The sequence below is a fragment of the Humulus lupulus genome, chromosome 4 (genome assembly GCF_963169125.1).
Source record: "Humulus lupulus chromosome 4, drHumLupu1.1, whole genome shotgun sequence".
Classification (NCBI taxonomy): domain Eukaryota; kingdom Viridiplantae; phylum Streptophyta; class Magnoliopsida; order Rosales; family Cannabaceae; genus Humulus; species Humulus lupulus.
Window position 1 is genome coordinate 246,758,641 of NC_084796.1, and position 19,388 is coordinate 246,778,028.

The window sequence follows — 19,388 nt, forward strand, 5'->3', positions numbered from 1 at the left end:
TTTTGCAGTTCTATTAGAGTGATATATGGTGTAAGATCAATACCAAATTAGTATTTTGCAGTCCCATTGAAGTTGGCCTAATGTAACAAGTTAGGAATAACAATAGTGACGATTGGGGCTAATTTTATTTACCATCTCCATCTTTTTGGTTAATTATATAATTATACTGCTTCATTAATCGTTAGGGACAACACATGGATTAGCTGACAAATAATGGAGTATAATCATAATTATTCGTATCCGTTGACAATAACAAAATTAAAAGAAAATAAATTTAGATTTATAATTTTGTAATTTAGATGTAAAAATATTATATTCACAATTTATTAAGTAAAATACAATAAAACGTCAAAAAATTATTTTAGTTTCCATATTAATATTTGTCAAAGTCATCTGGTATATTTCTGATGATTTCATAAACTTTGTATATTTTTCTAAAGATTACTTCTTTTTTGTATATTTTTCTAAAGATTACTTCTTTTTTCTGTTTTTTTTTTTTTTTGATGAAACATGAGCTTGCTCTAACCAAAGACGATTTCTTGATCAAGTTCATCTTTGGCCTTTTAGACTGATTCAATATACGTTTGAGAAGAAAAATTATTGACTGTGAGAAATCCTAGAGTCGGAGCCATAGCCATGGCGTCATCCTCAGCTTCGCCCCTCCAAAACCCTAAAAAGTTAGGGCTTGTGGCAAATGCAATGAAGCGCAGAGACAAATTCATTCAGTTCTTCGCCATGACTGGAATCTTGCTATTGAGTGTTAGATCTCTCGGCCAGAAGTATCGGATTCACGACCTTCTCGAGGACACTTCAGCTCTCCAACAGGAGCAACAAACCCTAACCAATCGCATCGACAACATTAAGCAAGCCCTTCTCCGCGAGGCCTCCCTCGAGCCCACTGGTCTCTTTGCCTCCAGGCTACGACTTCTTTTTGGTGAAGACTGATTCTTCGAGTAATTTTTCTTCACTTTCCTTTTCAATTTTGTTCGAGTTCTCGTATCCACTCGAGGATTTCTCTTACTTCGAATAATTTCGCCTGAAATTCTTAAGGAATGTAGATTCAGAGAGTAGAAAGTATCTTCTTGGTTCATAAATTTTTCCATCTATGGTGTGATTGGTCACGAATTTGATTAATCTCCATATTGAAGGTTATTGATTGTGCATTGTGTAGTTTTTTGACATTTGGTTTGTTTTCTGGGCAATTTCTCTATTTGGGTAAGTGAAATTTAGCATCACTCATTTGAATATAGCTTATTTTTCTACTTGTGTAGACTGTGGAGATTAGCTTTTGATTTCTGGCATATCAAGTTGTGACTACAATGGTTTAATTTTTGTAATGGTATTTGAGATATACAATGATAGTCTGTTTTTCAAAATATATGTATGTGTTACTGTTTGATGAGACTGCTGTTGCATGAAGAACTTGTCCATTGGTAAATTCTAATGTCAGAATCACAGAATGCCAAAGCCAAAATCCAATTTTGGTGTCTGTTTAGGATTAACTTTTTGTTTTTGTACAATCTTGATATGGGGAGGTTCTTTTGTTTGTATGATTAAGCTTAATAGGCTAAACCCTTTTCTGGTCTTTCGCTCCAAAATCAAAAGCTTAATTGACTCTTAATTTTTGTTAGCAATAGGATGAAGAAATCCAATGTCTTCATCATCGTGTTCATAGTTCAGTAAACAGTTTAGACAGTATGCGAAAAACACATGGGACTGGTGATTCTTTCACCAATGATTTGATTCAGTTGTATAGTGTGTTGAATGGTTTGATTTGGTTCTGTTTGGATTGAGTTTTTTTAAGTCTGGTTTTGAGTATGATCTCTCTCACATCTTCTGCCTGAAAAAAATGTTACTTTCACAAACCCCATATGTTCTCTCTCGCTTGAGAATGACAGGAGCCATGGATGAGGAACACTGCTGAACCTTATCAAGTGGTCCTAGTGACAGTGAAGATTTTTTTGTTTTTTTGTTTTGGGTGAAATCAGATTGGAAAGAAAGAGGTTGAAATGTTCTCTCTCAATTTTTCAAGTGTTTTGTAGATTATCTTAATTGTATGTTTCTTGTACAGTTTAATTAGCTAATTGTTGAAATTCTCAATGCCTATTTTCAAATTTTACTACTGTTCCAAGAGTTGGTTATAATGAACAATCTATTGCTTCTTTTGGTAACTATAAACTTCTGTTGATCTAGTTGTGATTAAAAGTTAATTAATTTGATATAATCAAACCTTCTGGAAGATTGCAGTTGGTTTCTTTCACTGGCAGTCAGTATTCTTGGTGTTATTATAACATGATTTAATGAAATGAATATTCATCAAATTTATACACCAAAACATTACACTGTTGTCCGTTTAAAATAAATTTGATTGGTTAAATAAAAATACAGTTTTGGTGTATAATTTTATTTCACATATCATTACATTAATTAAATACTAATTAAATACAATTTGGCTGTGCACTTTTGCTTTATTAAGCTGTAGGGGACTAGTATAATTCATCTTTATGGTATATTTTTTTATTAAAAAAAACAGAAAAAGAAAAATGGAATTCTATTAATTGGTTAAAATGGAACCAAGATCATACAAACAAGTCTGAAAAGCTTAGGGAGTTGTTAAAAAAACCATGATAATTAACCCAAAACCCACAATGACATAGAATAGGTTAAACCAAATTTAACAAACAAGCAAATACATAATAGAGTGATTCACCTTTTAAAATAATGGTATTCAATACTGAATCAGCAACACTACCACTATGTCCACGACCTAATGTCCTCAAATAACCAAGTGGTAAGGCACAATTATTCAACTAAGCAAATCCAAAAGACCTAAAACACTTAACAAACATGAAATGAAACAACCAAAAGATTAACTAAAAAAACAAAACAGCCCAGCTTCATCAGATCCCCACACCAGGCATTGGTGGTACACCCATCTCCAAAAATCCAACAAAAATGGAGGACTTAAAATTTAAAACACCGACCGAGACAAAGCACTCCCACGCCACCGGGCCAACCACATGCACTACTCACGGTAACAGAGTCGTCGCTCAAAGGTAAAGACAAAGTAGAGCAATTAAGCGAAACACTGGGGAGTGCACCTGTAAAACTTCTTGGCCGGACCAATAGAAAACCCTAGATATGGGGAGTTCTTTGTAGAGGAAGGAGAGGGAGTGTCAAAGAAAAAACCCTATTATCTCCCTGATTTTAACATCTGCATAGCCATCCTAACTTTTAGTTAGATTTCTTTAGTTATTTATATCTGAAAAAAAAAAATGAGTGCAATATTATTGTTCCTTGGAAGACATCCGATAAAATTAGAATGATTTATTTTTCATTCACACTTTTTGTTTCGATTAGAAATTGATTATTGATCAACTTATTTCTTCAATACGATGAATAGAGACCATAAATATTGTTCATGGATAACCTGCTCTATTTGCCAGGATGAGAAACTAATCTTAAGCCATTGACAGTTTATTTTTTCATTACTTCACTCCTTGTGGCTTCTGCTGCTGGAATAGCTTTTTTTAAAGTAAAAGTTTTAAATTTTGAGTAAAATCAAACAGGCCTAAAAAATGGTTTTTAAAAATATAAAAGTCAAAATTTAACTTTGAAAGGCCTTGCAAACTAGACCCTTGATCAAGTATTAAACAGAGCTGAAGCTGATAGAAATTAAATCGGGACAGTTTACATGAATACCCATAAATGACTAGAAGATTTGACATTTATGATAAAAGGCCTATTACGCCATACAAAATTGATATTTTTAAAACGATATAAAGCCCAAATTCACTAAATCCAATAAAGAAAAATGATACTCTAGCCCAGAGGATTCTTTATTTTAGGATGAAATTACATTTTATATGAATTTTTTAATAAAGTTTAAAAAATATGGCTTTTTTTAAAAAAAAAAGTTATTCAATAGTTTTTTTTTAAGAATTTTTATTTTTATTGATTTAGTTTTCCATATTTTTGTATAAAAATTAGTTTATGACATAATTTTACTCTTAATTAAGTTTCTCATACTTTATTTATTTTTTAATAATTTTTTCCATACAAATTAAAAAATATATAATCCTTATATTTTTGCACAATAATAGCATAAAAGTCATATTTATGAAAATCCCTCCTTTTTTTTTGATCTAAATTATTTAAGTATTATACTTCAATTTTTTTTATGTCCAATCAATTATTATACTTAGAAGTCGAACTGTCTTTGTATTATACTTTGAAATAGTTTTGTGTAAAATATTTTTCTTGTTAGTCCATATTTTGTCTTTATTAAAAAAAAGATTGTGTAGAAATACGACAAATTCAATATTGATATATTTATTTATCAAGGCACTTCATGTATTATATCATGTAATTAATAAAATAAATAAATTAAAATTATATGTTGTCCAAACCTAAAAGTATAGTCACATTCAATGAACCCTTAGTTGAACAATTATATAGAGAGATCAAAGTATCCAACCAAACACTCTACCAATTAATATATAATAAATAGTTCAATTTACTTATTTTATTATAACTATACAAAAACACATGTTTTTTTTTCCACTTAGCACATGCAATGCAACAATAAATATATATATGTATATATATTTTTTTTTTTAATTAAAGATTTTATTTTTATGGGTTTTTATATATGGTGAGTCTAGAACTTTTCAATATTTTTTTCTAATCTCTCAATATGGGCACATTTCCAAGGCATCTCTACAAGAAAATTCTCTGGATCTTCAATTAGTGGTTTTATTCACCTGTACTTGTTCATAGTTGACTATTTGCTGTCCACAAACACAAAAGTCAAATCTAATCAAACACACAACAATAGACTTGTTTGGTATTATGTTTTTGTTTTCAAAATTATAATGAGAATATAAAATAATTTTTGCTGTGTTAAGAAACAATAGTAATTTGTCTAATGTAAACTGAACATTTTCTTTTAATTTACTGTAGTGGTCAAAATTAAAACCGAGTGGCATATATTCTAATTTTTTTAAAATGGGCACATATAATAATTCAAAATATTAAAGTCATTGCATAAATGACGAAAAATGAGGAGTGAGAAAAGTGAAAAGATGATGAGAAAGAAAAATTATAGAAAATGTGATGAGAAAAAAAATAAAAAAAGATATAATAAAAAAAATGAGGAGAGAAAACAATTAGAAAGAAAGTGATAAAAGTGTTAATAATGTGAAAAAAAAATAACAAAAAAATATATTTTTAAAAAAGATATAGAGTAGTTTTTTTTATGTTCTCAAAACATATAATATATTTAAAATATAATATAATAAGGTGTACCACTTATATAATATATATTTAAAATATTAAGTCGTACAATAAGAACACAAGCCTATATATATTTATGACAATAAGTATCAATAATGATTTTTTTTTTTTCAAAACTTTCTTCCAATGCACATTTGGATCGGATGGTAGAATATTAAAAAAAACGACAATTATTATGATAGACAAAAATATATACATAAAAAAATACACTTATCATTACAATTAAAAAAAATAGAAAAGAAGATCAAGGAGGATCTTAATATCCACTTATTAAATCAGAGCATGTGTAATGGAGTATCAAAAAGCTTGTACAATACTATATATAACATATTTTACAAAAATTATAATTTTAATGTGTTAAATTTGCCACATGTTTAAAATTATATTAAATTTTGTATATCAATAAATGTTATCTTTTTTATTTACCATAATAACACTAATTATTATAATTGAGTAGTTAACAATGAATGATTAATTATATATCAATTTTTATTTTGTTTCGTAACAAAGTTTTTGGAGTACATAATTTAGATAATAAAAAATTATTTTTTATATGTTCTTAGTAAATATTAAATGAATTATTTACTTTTTCTGTTAATTTATATTTTGTGCATTAGATCACAATCATATATATTTGATCAAATATAGCATTAACTTATTTATTTTATACTAAATTTAACACAAAATTTACATCTTTCATTTAAGACGGTCTTCAAGTTGGTTGCTATATCGTTATTACAACTTTAGCATACTCATGTTTGTATAAAGAAACATATACAGAAGCTCCAAAATATGGCCCACCTTAACTAAGACCAACTTGCTTTGTTTATTGGGACTAAAATACTATATGACAAAACATCTAAAAGCTACTCATTCAACTAAACCAAATTCCAAATTCACACACACACACACACATTTATATAATTGATATCATGGCATGAATCATGAATGTGGGGAAAAGGCAAATAAATTTGAACTCTATTGAGTGTAATAAAGTTGAGTCACTATATGTGGTCGATGTGAACTTCTTTTGTCCCCAACTCTTTCAACCTACGCCACCCCCTTAATTATCTTTCTCCTTATAACTAGTCAACTTGCTTTTTATATATTTTGGTACATCCCTTAGTGGAGTTAAGAGACACCAGCTTCATTAGTTGAGGGTAGTTTCTAATGGGTAAGCTTTCACAATAATAACAATAACAATATATGCCCACCACATTTAGATATATGGTGGGCTTTTAGAGTTGGTAACTCAAGGTTCTTATTGGTATACTCAAGTTTAGAGATACCGACTCCATTAGTTAAGGGAAATTTCCAACTTGTTACAATAATAACAATAACAATATATGCCCACCACCTTTCAGATAGATGGTGGGGTTTTAGAGTTGGTAACTCAAGGTTGGAGGTTCTAAACCTCCTATCGGTGTACCCGAGTTTAGAGATAATGACTCTGTTAGTTGAGAGTAATTTCCAACTCGTTACAATAATAACAATAACAATATATGCCCACCACCTTTCAAATAGATGGTGGGGTTTTAGAGTTGGTAACTCGTGGTTGGAGGTTCTAAACCTCTTATCAGAGTACCCGAGTTTATTGATACCAACTCCATTAGTTGAGGGTAATTTCCAACTCGTCACAATAAGGGATATTTGCGGCGAAAATACCTAAATTTTATAGATTGTGACACTTAAATACCTAAGTCTTTTTTTTGTGGCTAAAATATATTTCGTCAACATTTTTTGGCACCCGTAGGTACCTAGGCGTTAAGTGTCAAGTAAACGTCTATGTGGTGGCTTTTGATTGGTCTAGGTGGATATATATATTTTTTTATTTTAAAAAAATCATTTAAATATTTAAAAAATTAAATAAAAATCTAATTAATAATACAACAAAAATCTTATTAACAACTATCTAAAAATTAAAACATTATCAAAATAAAAATAAAAATAACTTTACTATTATTTTAATTAACTAATTAATTAATAAAATCTTCAAAAACAAATCTGATTTTTGAAAATCACTTTAACCAACATATAAGAATTGATGATTACTTTTTTGTTTTTTCTCAAAATTACATTTGATGATTTGAAACCAATTTAATTTATGCAAATACACTACGATCACCATCATCAATCTTTGCTACCACCTATCAAAATAAAACTACAACAAACCAGGATATATATCTAAACACAATTCCAGAGAAACAATGCACAAAAGTAAGATCGAAGCTTCAATGGTACCAATAATACCAAGATCAGCTCTATCTACCACCAAGCATTACTCTTCCCAAATTTGTCCACCATTGTAAATGCACCCATCTCCCCAGATTTGTCATCCTCGACAAGCGTCCCTCTTCTAGATTTGTCCATTGTTGCCCACCACGCATTTCGTCGTCCCTAGCTTCGTTGTAGATATGTCGTCCCAAGACCTATGAACCAAGATCCCATCTCGAGCATCGATTAAGGTCTCGTCGCAAGCTTCGTCGGTGGCTGGGTGCCATTGAAGTCGGTGGCGGCTTCGTCATCCCAACCGTTGCCTGAGAAGAAAAAGAAGAAGAAGAATGAGGGAAGAAGGAGTAGAAGAAAGAGAGAAATTTTAGGGATTTTGTTTTTTATTTTTATTTTTTTGTTTAAGTTTAGTTTTTTTTAATTAGTGTAATTTTTATATAGTTTAAGTTTTAAATTACGTTTTAATTTGATTTAATTATTAAATTGATTTTTAAAATTTTAATTATATAAAGATGAATTTTGAAATATTTAAATGAATTTTTTAAAATAAAAAATAAAAAAAATATCCACTTGGACCAATCAGAAACTGCCACATAGACGTTTACTTGGCACTTAACGACCAGGTACCTACGGGTGCCAAAAAAGGTTAACGAAAGGTATTTTAGCCGCAAAAAATCAGATTTAAGTATTTAAGTGTCACAATCTATAAAACTTATGTATTTTTACCGTAAATATCCCTCACAATAATAACAATAACAATATACATGCCAATCTTTGGATGTTCTAAACTTCCCATATATATTTTTACTTAAGAATATATTGTGGATCCTCTTAATAAGGTGATGTTGTTGGTCTCCCAAGTCAGTAGTAAATTGGTAGTAGTATTTATGTTATCTTTTATCCAATGCTCGATATTTTTTCCCTTCAAGATTGTATTAACCATGTCAATTAAAAAAATTATTCTTGTAAATAGAAAAGATGATTCACTCTATTATATAATTGTAACATGTAATGAAATAAAAATATTGCAAAATATGTATCTGCAAATCCTATTACATGTGCTTGGAAGAAGATTTTGACCAATGAGACAAAGACACGTGGGAATTTTATTTCTCCACAAATTATAAGCATGTTTTCTTTTTCTTCACCTATAAACACCGATTAGCACGTTTTAATCACATGCGACTGCATTGTATGACACCATTAGCAGGCTTGATTAAACAATTTGTATAAGGTTTATAGACTGATAAGCCAATCAAGTTTTCAACTGATCACAAAATTATAATATTACAACATGACGCATACACATAATCAAATATTTATATATATATATTATATAATTATAATTAGAAATAATTTACAGCCGACCACCTTATATATACTAATATTTTATTTATTTGTTTATATATCTCTTGATTTTAATGTTATATAATATAAATATATTTACGGTAAAAATACACAAAGTATTATATTTGTAGTACTAAATTATTTTTTTGTCGGCGAAAGTATCTTCTGTCAATGTTTTGTTGCAGCAGTCAATTCCGATCGTTAAGTGTGTTTGTGACATATGTTTGTGAAAGTACAAAATTAAATGAATATTTGTGGTGAAGATACCTAATTTAATCGATATATGCGGCAAAAGTACCCAAATTATGAGATATTTGCGGCAAAAATATCCAGGTTATAAGCAAATTTGACATCGGGTGGTGGACTTATAAGCAAAATAAACAACTGCAACAAAATATGGACGGAATGTACTTTTGCTAACAAAAAAATAATATAGGCACTTAAGTGCCACCAATATAATAATCTAGGTAATTTCGCCGCAAATATTCCAAAAATATATAAATGTTAAAAAAAACGTTTATAAAATGAATTAATGGAATTTTATATTGTATGCCTGTGTTTTTTAATATAATTTTACAAAGAAAGGAGCAGAGTAAAAAATGATTCCCAAATGAGCTAGTCAGAGAAATGGGAGGACTCAAGCTCTCCAAATTTTTTTATTTCTTTATATTTTTTAATACATTGTAAATTAATAAAGAAATATATTTTAATATAAAAGTTTTAAAAAAAAATAGTATCAAGCCCTCCCAAATATTTATATATATATTTTTTTTTTCCATTTTAATTTCTTTTTCTGGCCCTCCCAAGTATTATTGAAATTCCTATATTTTGAGAACAAAAATATGTCTAGTTAATTATTACTTGAAAATATTATAATAATAAGTGGTTTTTAGTGGTGTGAAAATGGAGGAAATAGTACTTTATGAACTTATGTAATACAATTTCTTTTTTTTTTATTTTTAAAATCGTAGATCTAAAACATTAAAAAACTTGATTTAGAATCTTAGACACTGACTGGCAAAAAATAATAAAGGAATCCATATAAAAATATAACAATTATACAATCAATAATCCCCTATTATTATAATATAGGAGGATTCTCTGAGGATTTTCTAATGCACCCAAAAAAAGTTACAACCGTGGCTCAGAGAAAGTATTTTCGGTGATTTATTATAATCTAATTATTTAGAGCATTTTATAAATTTTCAGAAAATTTCAAATAATTTAGATTGTAAAAAATAAAGTTCAAACATGTAATCTTTCAGGCGTATAAAAATAAAAGTCACTCGTGCAACAAACCATTTAAACTTTATTTTCTACATTATAAATTATTCGAAATTTTCCAAAAATTTACAAAAAAAACTCTCTAAATAACCATAACATACACGGCCATAAAAAAATTTACGCCAAAAATATTTTCAGAACTAAAAACTGAAGAGGTATACCAGAGTGCATTTGTTGGGGTGCACAAAAAAAATTACCCTATATATTATATATAGTATATACAACCATGATACAATACGTCATGATTGATTGATAATAAGTAGTTTGGCTTATACTCAATATTAATTATATTGTGTCACATTAATAATAATAATGTTGCATTTTCTAATTGTCGTGGGGTCTAGAAGTCACATGCAATGCAACTATAAATAATATATTTTTATAACAATTTGATTATAATTGATTTGTTTATATTCTTGGTTGGTATGCTAATACATAAGACTATGAACTTTTTGAAATTTTGAAATTTATATATATGACAATTTTTTTTATAGGAGCTTCATTTTAAGTCCTACCGGTAGAACTTTCAGTGTTTCTTGACTCGTGAATAGTTTTCGGCGTGACTTTTTTTTATGACCGTGTATATTGTAACTATTTAGAGTATCTTGCAAATTTTCAGAAAATTCTAAATAGTTTACAGTACCGAAAACTAGGTTCAAATATGTTATTTTCTACGCGTATAAAAAAAATTAGTCACGCATACAACAACATGTTTGAACCTAGTTTTCGGTACTGTAAACTAATCGGAATTTTCTGAAAATTTGCAAGATGCCCCTAAAGGGGAATTCCAATATATATATATTTATATATATAAATAGATAGGGAATTTCTCATGTAGGGGCTTCAAAAAAGCCCTACCGTAGGGCTCTCAGTGTTTCTTGACCCGTGAACAGTTTTTGGCGCGAATTTTTTTATAACCGTGTATATTGTAGCTATTTAGAGCATCCTGCAAAATTTCAGAAAATTCCGAATAATTTACAGTACCGAAAACTTGGTTCAAACATGTTGTTGCACGTGTGACTAATTTTTTTTATGCGCGTAGAAATCAAAATGTTTGAACTTAGTTTTCGGTACTGTAAACTATTCGGAATTTTCTGAAACTTTGTAGGATGCTCTAAATAGCTATAATATATACGGTCATAAAAAAAATTCGCTCCAAAAATTATTCACGGGTTGAGAAATAGTGAGAGCCCTACAATAGGGCTCTTTTTGAAGCCCCTACATGAGAATTGCCATACATATATATATATATATATATATGTGCCAGAGAGCATATTCGAACAAATTTTTGTGCAGTCTTCCGTGACCTGCAGTGCACTCCAAGGCTTCTACAACATTATTAGCATATTCTCCCTTGTTTCTTTATTCCCTTATTATTGTTGACTCTTTAATTTCCACAAATTATTACAAAAGTCAAAACTACACTACAAGATCAAACTACCACAAATTCTAACTTAAAAAATACAAAAAGAATTTTTTTTTGAACCCTCTTTGTTAAATAATTATTTGAACTTGAAAAATATTTTTTTGGACTTTATATTTTATAAATTAGATCAAAATAGTTTCTCAAGCTTGATTAAAGTTAAAATATTTTTGCTCTCAAATTTTACTCATAGTCATTGGTATGAAGTATGTGTTGATCTTTGATGTTATATTAAAAAAAAAATTGACTATAAAATGACTATTTTAATCCATTTTATAAAATATGGAGTCCAAAAAATTATTTAGGAAAAACAATAGTACAAAATAATATTCTTATGGGAAGTCAAGATTAAAAGCTCAACTAATTAATCTCACAAGACTCGTGCATTGTGTTCTTCCTAACAAACCTACTAGTTGGGAAAAGTGGCTAATTTGAATAGTGACACTTAATTCATAAATAATTAAATTTATGACATGTGTAAATAATTTGTAATATTCTAATACGAGAATTGTAAAATGGCATTATTGGTGCTCAACACCACAAATAGTGACAAATCGTTATTGGTGCAATCTAATATCAGATCTTACATATTTGAATTTAATAAGTATTATGGAATATCTCTAACCAACTATAGGATGTCACCTCATGTAATATTGGACAACTTAAGGTATCAAATAACAACACTCTTCCAATAATGAGTTACTAGAGATGCACATTTTTCTCATGGGGATGGGGACTCGTCCCTAATGGACCGAGGAATCCCCGTCTAAATGGGGAACGGGGCGAGGATGAAGATAATTTTCAATCCCCGAATGTTAAATGAGGTGAGGACGGGAATAGCACTCCCTGCCCCGACGGAGCTCCATTTAAATTTTTATATATTTTTGTAATATTTTATATGTATTTTATATATTTCTTTATGTGTTATTATAATATAGTAAGAACTTTTTTAATATTTTAAATTTTATTTAGGATAATATTTAATATTTTAAATAATAAATATTGTGTAATATTTTAATTTATATATAATTTACAATTTTTATTTTAAAATTTTAATGTAAAATTTATCTTTTAAATAAATAGGTCTGCGTAGGGATTCCTCGCCCCAATAAAAAATACTCCATTCCACTCTTGACAAGAGAATAAGCGAAGATTGAGAAAAACGAGAATTAAAAATATGAATAAGAACGAAAACGGAGTAGTCCCTGCCAGTCCCCCGCTCCTGTCCCCACCGCGCCCGCGCCTCGTGTGCATCACTATGTGTTAGTTTACACCAACCCACTATCAAAGAACAAATAAATAAAGTGATACAAATTTAGAAAAGAGAAGTCTTGAATTGTGGCTGCTGAGTGCACGTTTTTCACATGAAGATATTTAAGGATTCCATGAAAGAGGTTTGGTGGATGATATTGTTTCAAACACTATATACTGTATATATAGCATAAGCATATAGTAGATTATTATTGTTAGTACCTAACACTTTACATGCTAATCAAATTTGTTTCCGCTACCTAATGTTGTTTTATCACTATACAAAATGTTTGGTACACAAAATATATTTTTATAAACAAACTGTACTGTATATAATAATATTTCTTTTATTTAAAAAAATAATTAATAAATATATGTGGACAGAGTATTTTGTCTGTAAAATAACAATTAATTATTTGAGTTAAATAAATAAATAAAAAATAACTAGGACTACACTTTTAATGATTTCTATTTATTTGTAATAGTTAGGTTACTGTTATAATTTTAGTTAAGGTTAAGGGTAGGTAGTTTATGCAACAAACAATATATTTTTGGACAAATATGCAAGTTGCAACAATCAATTTTAATTAGAAAATTTTCCTACAATTAATCAAATAAATAATATTATAAAAATATCTAATAAATAAAAGATTGTTACTATAAATTTAGAAAATATCATTTTGGCATTTGTATTTTTTCGAAATACACAATCAGTTTTCATATTTTGTTAAATGATAATTCAGATCTTATATTTTACAAAGCGAAAAAAATAGTTGAGAAGCTGAGAATAAAATATTATATTTAAATTTTTTTTTTACTAAAATTAGTTATAAGATACTATTATCTAAATTATCATTTAACAAAACCCAAAAATTAATGGAATATCTAAGAAAAACACATAACCAAACTGATATTTTCCCTCATAAATTTCAATTTTGAGTACAAGACCAGCATACTCTTTTTTTTTCTTTTGCCAATTTGGCACTAAAAGACAATATTATAATAATTACAGTAAATTATATAATCAAATACTCCATCAAAAAATAATACTAAAGTATATAGTAAACTATATAATCAAATACTCCATCAAAAAATAATACTATAGTATATAGTAAACTATATAATCAAATCAAACACTCTACCAATTATAAAATTTAGCTGAGTAAATTTTAATAAACTATTATTTATACTTATATTTTTTTTCTAAAACCTTTACCGAATTAGTTGGTATTAATTCCTAAAACATATAATACCGTAATTCTTTTAAGCGTGATTAAAGACCGTTTCATGTTTTGTCAACAAAAATTTCTATCTTAAATTGTACAATTAGTTTTCAGATTCATATTGCTCGATACAAATCAGGCAATGTTAATTCAGTTTCTCTCAATTTATTATAGTTAATCACTAATCAGTCGGATTAATCACAAACTCAATTTTGGTGTCCTCCAACGGTGCTTTGATTAAATTTTAATTATGGTCATTTGGCATTAATGCTTACCTATTATCTTTTTAATACAAAATTATATTAATTAAGACACTAAAAAACAGAGAATAAAAGCAGATTATTTCCCTGAATTAATAGTAAATACTCTCACAAAAAAATCTTTCGTAATAAACTTCTTCTTCTCTTTCTTTCATAATTAAACTTCAATATATATACAATTTAACCGTAGTACATATACTTAAATTGCAGATCAAATCCAATATTTAAACCAAATAAGAAAAATTATTTTAAAAAAAAAGATATATTAAAATTCAATATATATCTTAAACAAAACTGGAGAAGAAGAAGAAGAAGGAGAATATCGGAGAAGAATCAAGAAGAAGAGTCAGAAGGTTGATCGGGAGACCAGAGGAAAGAGAGCGAATTCGTCGAACCTTTCTGGTTTCTCTTCGGAATAGTATTGATCTTCTTCAGTTGCTGCAAACTGAGGTCGCTTAGCTGAGCCGTAGCGGCGTTGGAAGGACTTTGTGGCGGTTGTTGGTGGAGATCGTCGGCGACGTCACGTCTCCTGATCTGAACCGGAACAACAGATTTAGGTGCCGCCTCTGCGGTGGCAGTAGAGCTCAGCGACGGCCGAGGGTAGAAGAAATCGGTAGGGAAAAAGTTGTACTGAAGACCCGCCATGAAAGAGAACGAGAGAGAGAGAAAAAAAGCTTTGAAAATATCGAAGAATCTGGATTTTTGGTGTTAAAAGTAGTGTGCGATTTGGGGGTATATATAGGGACGAAAATATGTGTAGTTTTATTTTTTGTTTTTCTGTTATTTTTTTTAATAGTCAAACAGGTGTAGGTTGTTCGTTGTGGTTGTTAAGCGCGTGGCGTTGGTTTTTGAGAGAAAATTTAAATAAATAAATAAATAATTATTTATTTATTTAATTAGTTATTACTGTGTGCTTCTTTATATATTTGTGACATTTTTATTGATAGTTTTATTATTTACTATGTGCCTTTTCGATTCTTCCACCAAGATTCTAGTAAGAATAATTATAGAAAGGGAAAGTTTTGTGAGATTTTAATAAATTGATCTTTTTTATAAGATTTTATTACTTAATTGAAGTGTTGTTTGATATTTTTAGAAATCTTACAAATAAAAAATATATATTTCTATATAAAAATTATTCAATAAATAAATAAGCAAATTCATTAAAACTTTTTTTTTTTAAAGTAATGATAGAATTTTTTTTTTCATGTTAAGTTTTAAACCTCTCATCTTTGTGCACACTCATACTACTGAAATCTGAAAATGGATATGAAAATTTGAATATTTTTATGATATGGGAACTGAACTCAGGTGAAACCTACTTCTACAAGTAATTTTTTAGATGCATATGAATATGAAATACTCCATAATTAATATTACTTTTTAAAAAATAAAAAAAATCTTAAGTCAATTGGTTTTTAGTAAATGATTAATTTTATTTTTGAAACTTATAATATAAAAATAGATATATACAAACTATTTGGAAACACAAATTCTCGAACTATTAAAATAAATATAATTTTTTTAAAATATGACTTTTATACTTTTAATGTGCAAAAATATGAGAATTATACTTTTTTTAATTTGTATGGAAAAATTTATTAAAGACAAAATTAAAGTGGTACGTATGATCCATATGGGAAGGTTGACAGAGGGGAGCTGTAGAGATGCTTGGAATGCAGATACCACCATTACTGCCGAGAGGATCTTGACTGCTGAAAGGACCTTGAGCACCAAGACCACCGTGACTGCCAAGTCCACTTCGAACGCCAAGACCACTGCGAACGCCGAGACCACCATGATTGCCGAGATCACCTTGACTGCCGAGAGGAGGAGACGAACTCCTAGGGACGGAGACAGGCGGAGGACACCGCAGATGGGCCGGAGAGGAGGAGGGAGCAGCAGCTGGACACAGATCGTCACGAGAGGGAGAAGAGGAGGCAACGTCAGGAGCCACAGCCATGGTCGGGGTCGGAGAAGGAGCAGACGGCAGCACCGGAGCCGAGGGAGAAGACGTAGCAGCAGCCCTGGGCGTAGGAGGAAGGCTGGAGGTCGATGAGTTGCGCGGCAGGGAGGCTCTCGTGCGGACCATGAAGGGCAACGGCAAGAACTTGACTGAAGAAGAAGGAGAATCTTAAGAGGCGGATGAGAAGGCTTAGGGTTTCTATTGAGAAGAAGATGGGTTGTTACGTGAATGGGCAGGAAAGATAATATGCACTCATACCATATTACAAGAAAGCCCAAAAACACTCCGAAAAACAACCTGCTATTATTGAGAAAATGGGCACAATAAATAGGCCCAAAAGATACAAAAATAACAAACTAACAAACTCAACAAAAAAAAATAACACCCAAATCAGTTACAACAAAATATAACACCTAATAAACTGGCATACATAATAATTCAAAATATTAAAGTCATTAAATAAGTGACAAAAAATAGGAGTGAGAGAATGTAATAAAAAAGAAAGTGATAAAATAAATAATAGAAAAAATGAGAAAAAAAAAGTGAGGAGGGAAAACAATTGGAAAGAAAGTGATAAAAGAGTTAATAATGTGAAAACTAAAAAGGTTAAGAAAAAAATATTTTTAAAAAAGATTTAAAGTAGTTTTTTTATGTTCTCAAAATTTCCCAAAGAATATAAATATATATTTTCAAATATGCTTACCACTTGTATAATATATATATTTAAAATATGAAGGTGTACAAAAAGTACACAAGCCTATATATATTTATGACAATAAGTATCAATCATGATTTTTTTTTTCATTTTTTAAAAAGCTTTCTTCCAATACACATTTGGGTCGAAGGGTGGAATATTAAAAAAATGACAATTATTATGATAGAAAAAAATATATACATAAAAAATACACTTATCATTACAATTAAAAAAATAGAAAAGAAGATCAAGGATACATAAAGGAGGATCTTAATATCCACTTATTAAATTAGAGCATGTAGAATGTAGTGTCAAAAAGCTGTAACAATACTATATTTAATATATTTTACAAAAAAATATAACTTTAATATGTTAAAAAAAAGTGTATTAAATTTGTCACGGACAAAAAGTTGTGTCAAATTTAGTATATTAATAAATGTTATTTTTTTATTTACCATGTTATTACTAATTATTATAATTGAGTAATTGACAAATAATAATGAACCATATATCATTTTTTATTTTTGTTTCATGACAAATTTCTTAGAATACATAATATAGGTAATAAAAAATTAATTTTTGTATGTTCTTAGTAAATATTAAATAAATTATTTATTTTTTGTCTTAATTTGTATCTTGTACATTGGATCACAATTATAAATATTTGACCAAATATATAATTAACTCTTTTTTTATGCTACATCATTATTGCAACTTTAGCATAACCATGTTTGTATAAAGAAACATATACCAAAATATGGCCCACCTTAACTAAGACCAACTTGCTTTGTTTCTTGGGACTAAAATACTATATGACATAACATCTAAAAGCTACTCATTCAACTAAACCAAATTCCAAATTCAACACACACACACATTTATATAATTGAAATCATGGCATGAATCATGAATGTGGGGGAAAAAGGCAAATCAATTTGGACTCTATTGAGTGTAATAAAGTAGAGTCACTATATGTGGTCGATGTGAACTTCTTTTGTCCCCAACTCTTTCAACCTACGCCACCCCCTAATTATCTTTCTCCTTATAACCAGTCAACTTGCTTTTTATATATTTTGGTACACCCTTTTGTGGAGTTAAGAGACACCAGCTTCATTAGTTGAGGGTAGTTTCTAATGGGTAAGCTTTCACAATAATAACAAGAACAATATATGCCCACCACCTTTAGATGTATGGTGGGGTTTTAGAGTTGGTAACTCAAGGTTGGAGGTTCTAAACCTCCTATCGGTAAACCAGAGCTTAGAGATACCGACTCCATTAGTTGAGCGCAATTTCCAACTCATTACAATAATAACAATAACAATATATGCCCACCACCTTTATATAGATGGTGGGGTTTTAGAGTTGGAGGTTCTAAAACCTCCTATTGCTATACCAGATTTGTCATCCCTGACAAGCATTCCTCTTCCAGATTTGTCCATCGTGGCCCACCACACATTTCGTCGTCCCTAGCTCCGTTGTAGATCTGTCGTCCCAAGACCTATGAACCAAGATCCCATCTCGAGCATCGATTCAGGTCTCGTCGCAAGCTTCGTCGGTGGTTGGGTGCCATTGAAGTTGGCGGCGGCGACTTCGTCGTCCCAACCGTTGCCTGAGAAGAAAAAGAAGAAGAAGAACGGGGAAGAAGGAGTAGAAGTAAGAGAGAGTTTTTAGGGATTTGATTTTTATTTTTATTTTTTGTTTAAGTTTAGTTTTTTTTAACAATAACAATATATGCCCACCACCTTTATATAGATGGTGGGGTTTTAAAGTTGGTAACTCAAGGTTGGAGGTTCTAAACCTCCTATCAGAGTACCCGAGTTTATTGATACCAACTCCATTAGTTGAGGCTAATTTCCAACTCGTCACAATAAGGGATATTTGCGGCGAAAATACCTAAGTTTTATAGATTGTGACACTTAAATACCCAAGTCTTTTTATTATGGCTAAAATACATTCCGTCAACATTTCTTGGCACCTGTAGGTACTTGGCCGTTAAGTGCCAGGTAAACGTCTATGTAGCGGCTTCTGATTGGTCCAAGTGGATATTTTTTTATTTTTTATTTTAAAAAATTCATTTAAATATTTAAAAATTAAATAAAAATTTAATTAAAAATAAAACAAAAATCTGATTAACAACTATCTAAAAATAAAAATAAAAATAATTTTATTATTATTTTAATTAACTAATTAATAAATAAAATCTTCAAAAACAAATCTGATTTTTGAAAATCACGTTAACCAACATATGAGAATTGATGATTACTTTTTTGTTTTTTCTCAAAATTATATTTGATTATTTGAAACCAATTTAATTTATGCATATACACTACGACCACCTACGACCACCATCATCAATCTTTGCTGCCACCTATCAAAATAAAACTACAACAAACCAGGATATATATCCAAACACAAT

The 19,388-nt window shown here is 29.4% G+C and overlaps 1 protein-coding gene across 2 annotated transcripts; it reads left to right on the forward strand.

Annotated features, from left to right (window-relative positions):
• Positions 1-477: 477 nt before the first annotated feature.
• On the forward strand, positions 478-2,100 carry LOC133831581 (uncharacterized). 2 transcript variants are annotated; one of them, XM_062261949.1, is made up of 2 exons: positions 478-953; positions 1,638-2,100. In XM_062261949.1, exon 1 carries the CDS (start codon positions 637-639, stop codon positions 943-945), a length of 309 nt encoding a protein of 102 aa, XP_062117933.1. In that variant the 5' UTR covers positions 478-636; the 3' UTR covers positions 946-953; positions 1,638-2,100. The 2 variants fall into 2 exon arrangements, with proteins under 2 accessions (XP_062117933.1, XP_062117932.1); XM_062261948.1 differs by having other exon boundaries at positions 479-953; positions 1,632-2,100.
• Positions 2,101-19,388: the final 17,288 nt, after the last annotated feature.